General features: G+C 39.5%; 1 protein-coding gene across 1 annotated transcript in view; it reads left to right on the forward strand.

The window, feature by feature from the left end:
* The window catches only part of dcbld2 (discoidin, CUB and LCCL domain containing 2), a 116,055-nt gene extending 110,609 nt beyond the window's left edge, over positions 1–5,446 (forward strand). The window contains exon 15 of the mRNA XM_060833688.1: positions 149–5,446. Coding sequence (XP_060689671.1) covers positions 149–597 — 449 coding nt within the window. The 3' untranslated portion in view covers positions 598–5,446. The remainder of the gene's footprint in view (positions 1–148) is intronic.
* Positions 5,447–6,000: the final 554 nt, after the last annotated feature.

The raw sequence follows: 6,000 nt of genomic DNA on the forward strand, positions 1-6,000 counted from the left end.
GGTAGCAATATCACAAGAAAAGATGTCATGGCAGAGACTGAGAATAGTATTTGCAGACTGTGAACTATTGTTACTTGGACAAAAGTGCAGAGAAGGTCATTCCACTCATCACTCTGAGGGATAATGGTCTGATTTTGTGTGTTTACAGAATATGCCCAGCCACTTGTGGCAGGAGTAGCCGGTACCTTACGACAGGGATCCACTTTTAAACCCGAAGAAGATCCGGAAGCAGGCTACAGTGAGCCGGATGGGGATGGTCACTATGATGCTCCTGTGTCAGAGATTTATCATGCGTACGCAGAACCCTTGCCAGTTTCAAGCCCTGAGTATGCCACTCCGATCATAATGGAAATTTCCGGTCATCCAACCGGAACCTTGGCATCAGCAGCAGCCTCCACCTTTAAATCAGTGGGGAGCACAGGGCCTTCAGTGGTGGGCAGTCTAAGCACATTATCACCCATAACTGAGGGTGCTTCTTCGGGTCAGGCTGGCTACGATACACCAAAAGGAGTGGTAGTCCCAATGCCTACAGAGGAACTTGGATACCAAGTACCAATTAGTGTACCACACATATCAGCAACATCAGATGCGAACTGAACTTCTGAAAGGAGACCACATACAGAGGACATTTTTGGTGGGGAGAACAGAATGCATTGCTGCAGCGAAATAACTGATTGTCCAAAGCAAATGGATAGGCAAGCTGGGGCCATGATGACTGCTAAGAAAGTGTTGCCTGTTACCCTGGAATGGATTGAAGATGGATTCTTCTTGAATGTTGCCATTCAACTGCATGTGCCTGGAATGTAGAGGTTGATTCATACTGGTTTAATGTTTAATGTCACCTGGTACCAAAGGGTTAGATAATGCGCCACATTATGACAAAATGTTAATACTGGTCAGTTCATTAGCTTTAGCTCAGCTCATTTCCTGCCAGAACCTGTTCTACAATGTGCAGAAGAGACGCACCTCTCTCATTTTAACACTGCTGTTTTTCTTAACAGAACTGAGAGCCTGTTTTGGTGGCTTTTGATGCAAGCCCTGAAATTCCTCGGGGATTTTGTCAACCTCCTGCCCTGACCCATAGAGTAACAGTGCAAACAGCTGGCAACAGCAATTTACTGAAAAAAAATGGATGCTAGCGATCATAGTGGGTCATGCAGCATCCATGGAGAAAGAGCAAGCTAACACTTGGAGTCGAGATCACCCTTCTTCAGAACCACCTAGACTCAAAATATTAGCCTGACCCACTGTGATCGCCAGCATATTTTGTTTTCAGTACAGATTCCAGCCCCTGCAGTAATTTTGCTCCGACACTGTGTTTGTTTATTCAACGGCAATTTATGATATCTCTTCCGGATAGTCAGCGACTGTCAGTTTTCTCTAAAAATGCTGCAGCAAATTAAAATGAATCTTCGTATCACACATTTGATGGTATTGGGGTTTAACTTTCCAATGAAACACAGAGCAGCCATAATAGTTGTCTAACTGCTTCCTCAGACACTTGCTCAGTTAATGCAGAATTTTGCTTCCAAGGACTTTAATGCAGGATGTGCACTATAGCTGTCTAGATATCCACTGATTTATTTTCTAATGCCTTCATCCTCCTGAATGAGCTGGGAACAATAAGGGAACAGCTTTAAGTGTTTCTTATACACAGTTATGTCTCTGCCATTGGAAGCCTGGTTTTAATGCTATTTTGGCTGTCATTACCATAATTTGAGAGAGGGGTGATTCGGCCACCAACGTAGGTAGGTTCTGAATGAAACGTTTTGCTCGGATAAATGGAAATCCTTGTCTAAGTGATCAAGCTTACATAGTTATTAAGTTTTATACAAGACAAAAAACAAAACTTGCTGCATAAGGCGGCACGGTGGCACAGTGGTTAGCACTGTTGCCTTGCAGCATCAGAGACCCGGGTTCAGTTCCCGCCTGAGGCGACTGACTGTGTGGAGTTTGCACGTTCTCCCCGTGTCTGTTTGGGTTTCCTCCGGGTGCTCCAGTTTCCTCCCACAGCCCAAAAAATGTGCAGGTTAGGTGAATTGGCCAAAGCTAAATTGCCCGTAGTGTTAGGTTAAGAGGTAAATGTAGGGGAATGGGTCTGGGTGGGTTGCACTTCGGCAGGTTGGTGTGGACTTGTTGGGCCGAAGGGCCTGTTTCCACACTGTAACTAATCTAATCTAATCTAATAATAGTTGAGGGTAACTTGTCTAACCAATACAAAACCCATTTGCGGTTGCAGGGACTCCTTAGCCAACACTGCATTGTTGCTAAGCGACTAGGACATCCTGCCAGGCTGACCACCAATATTGACCAGAATTATCCACCATCTCTGCACTGAATCGAAGTTAGGTAAATTTTCAGCCATTCAGCACCTGGCACAGAGCTTTGCTGATCACAAGCACAGACAGAGGGTCAGCATTTCCAAGTTGCACTCCTATCAAGTCAAACTCAATCTCAAGAGCAGAGTTAAGAAAAGAAACTTTTCCTATTAATCATTTTATTTATTTTTGTCTGCATCTCAGCACCTATTCCTTCCACCTGCCTGCCAATAAGAATCCCCTTTTATACTGACAGTAAATGATGCTGTGAATCGATTCGCTATGCCAGCTTCTGATGGTAATTCGATCTCGTAAGAAATACATCCAAATCCGAAAAGATACTGAACCAACCTGCATGTTTATTCATATTGAATTTTATATAAAACATTTGTCTACATTCAGTGAGGAAGGAATCTGAAAAAAGACGTTTATTTTGTACTCTTGCCATTTGCAATTCCAATTTTATTATAAAATTGACTGTAATGGGTCTCCATTTAATATTTCTGTCCCTTTGTTGTTGTTTGAGCAAAGCTGTCATGCATCACATTACACCTTAAATAAGATTGCTTATTTTCAGCCCAGCGTGGTGTTTGTCATTAAAACCCCTGGTATGAGTCATTCTCTACAAGAATGTATTTTTTTTTGGTTGTCTTACCTCAGCATGTACTGTAGTCAATTTATTGTTTGTATATTTTGGTAGAATTTAGATCATATGCATAGAGCGGAAGAAATTTTTTTTGATGATCTGCTGATTTGCGATTGAAACGTTTATACATAGGTTATCAGGTGAAAGTAACTGATGGGTGAGAAACAAATGGCACCCTCAAGTCTCAATGGTGGCATCTACCTGGTTGAAACCAAGCTGGTTCTCACATTACTGTGGTTCTAACAGTTCAGAGTGGGAAAGTCATCCCACAGTCCTAAACTTGTGTTAAGCTGGATTGTTGCACATTTCATGATGCTATTGGGTTAAAGCCATTTATTTTGAAATGGAAAAAAAAATCAAGGTTTATTTTGAATGTCCTCAATATCTGAGTTTCATTTAAATTTAACCTTTTTAAGATTTCATTAAACTTAATATATTATTATATATATTCTTTGCCCATAAGAGAGTCTGTAAATGCAGCGGGTTAGGCTTTTACAACAAACTTAGGAACTGCAGTTCTGGTGAACGATCATTGGACTGAAATGTTAACTCTGCTTCTCCCTCCGTCTGATTGCTGTGTGCCTCCAGTTTTTAACCCAGTTTTATACCACTGAGTAATAATAAACTTTAGGGGACACCCACTTGCTGTTAGCAAGGTGCATTATTTGCTCCTTAATTATTTCATCCTAAAATTTAACATTTTTTACCAACTTAGAGGGTATTGATCAACAAATGCAACGTTGCTCAGAATAGCAGTTTGAGAAGGGGCACTGAACTCCTTGGAGTTGGATTTTATATTGGATTGTTTTGTTATTCTGGAACAAAGGCAAACAGAGTGAATGGCTTTTTTAGCCTAACTCTCTCAATCACTTCAAATTAAGTAGATGAAATGAGGTCACCCAAAAATTGCTCTCACTCAGTAAGGAGACCTGATTCTCTTCTCTTTAACTCTTTATTTTAGTCAAGTGCACATAATCTAAACCAACTATTCCCTCTTTAATCTTTAATATGTAATTATGGGGAGAATGCAGCTGTAATCTTTGTGCATTCAGACTCTGTAGTTCCACCAGCTGAAGCATGATGTTTCTCAGAATTCATAGCCTGAGATTTGAAGGATGTACGTCTTAAAATTTCAAATGAATTTTAGTTTGCAAAATGCTGTATTGTAAAAGAAAACCTGGTTTAATGTGAGCATAACTGGAATGGCCCTGAGGTTAGAGTTGATGCTATTTCAAAATCAAGTGCTGGTGGGAATCAAGGCTTCAATTCAGAAGTATATTTGAGAATGACAAATATGTTGAAGCCTTTATCATTTCAGTATTGCTTCTGCAGTGAGGCACAGAAGTTGGGGGGGAAATGGAAATTCCTTAAAAATGAAAACTGGACATAATTTTAAATTTCCAGACGCCCCACTCACAGAGATAAACACAGACAGTCCAATCCAAAACCACGTGTGACAACCATAATTGAAACAGTTGTTTGGTCTAGCTCAGCCCCATTCAAGGACTGAGTTTAAAAACAAGATGGAAAGAAGCAAATCTGAAACAACACTGGTGGCTCACAGCTTGCTGGGATACTTTACCCATTGAGACTGAGGATATAGCAAAATAAAACGATATATGGGCAGTCTATGTTGTTAGCAAGGTACCTTTTTCTGATGAATTAAGAGTTCCTAAATTGTCACAGAAGGTTAGAACTACTGTCATTTCAAGAGAAGCTTCTTTATTCTAATAAGTTTAATGTATTTTGCTGTAAGGAATAATATGTCTCTCAAAATGATTTATTTCTGTGAAATAATAGTTTGAATTAGTATTTCCTCCACCGTATTACATTGCAAGGTGCATTTGTTTTCATTAGCATGTTTGCCAGCACAACAAAATGATATCTTGTTTTTAAAAATGTACTTGTTGAATTGTATCATGGGAAAAGGAGAGTCAGCTAGCAGCAATTTCTTAAAAATAGCTTTGGTGCTTCTCATTCCCTTACTTCAAAATGTAACCTTGCTTTTTCATCATCAGCATATCTCATCCCATCTCAACTTCACCATTACTTAGAAGTCAGCTTTGTGTGCTGATTTTAATTCAGTCATTTAAAGAGTGACAACAAACCCAAAAAAAGGCTGAAGCTGACTTTAATCAGTCTGTGTTTGCCACACAAAATTTGAAGCAAACTAGAATTTTACTTTGAACTCAAAATAGTCCTAAACCTGATCACAAAGTGGTTCAGTGCTAAAGGTCAATGATTTTACCACCAAAGCTTGTTATGTGTGAACTGGTGACATGAATCCCATGTAAAGTCACCTATCACCCTTTGTCAAGACCATTTCTTAAAATGCACCTCAATTTATTTTTGTGGTAATCAGTTTTTATGCTGGAACTGCAGACCCTGCTCCTAAATAGATTTCACAGTTGCAGCCCTGTCATCACATCAGTGTACTTAATAAATGATCTTTCTTCGTTTACTTGTTACAGTGCAAAATTTGCATCAAGTTTCCTGTGTTCATTTTGTATGTGTCAGCAAAACTGCTTTATTGAATTTATTGTCGACAGTTCTACACAATGTAGAAGCCACTAATTTTGCTCCTTTTTACTTATAGTACTTTTTAAAATTATTTAGTGCGAGTACTGTACTGTCACAGTTAAAACAACTGTCAATTGAAGTGAAGTTCTATCTATAATAAAATAACACTGCTTTCTGGTGATTGGCTCATCATTTTACACCAGTCAGATAGTAAAAGGGCAGTTTGCCTGCCAGTCATAAATAAGAGTGGAAAAGCATGCCTGTGGCTCAATTGCTAAATATACTCTTAGAGCTTAGGATGGAGGAGCAACAGAGGCTGTTACCCATTGGGTCTGCTCCACCATTCAATGAGATCATGGCTGACCTAACGTGAGGTACTTTCTCAAACACCTTATGGAAATACTGATATATTAGATCCACCGCCTCCCCTTTACCTGTCCTGTGTGTAACCTCCTTAAAGAATTGTAATAAATTTGCTTTACTAGATTATGTTGTATTCTTACATCCTTTATAATA

The sequence above is a fragment of the Hemiscyllium ocellatum genome, chromosome 12 (genome assembly GCF_020745735.1).
Source record: "Hemiscyllium ocellatum isolate sHemOce1 chromosome 12, sHemOce1.pat.X.cur, whole genome shotgun sequence".
Lineage (NCBI taxonomy): Eukaryota > Metazoa > Chordata > Chondrichthyes > Orectolobiformes > Hemiscylliidae > Hemiscyllium > Hemiscyllium ocellatum.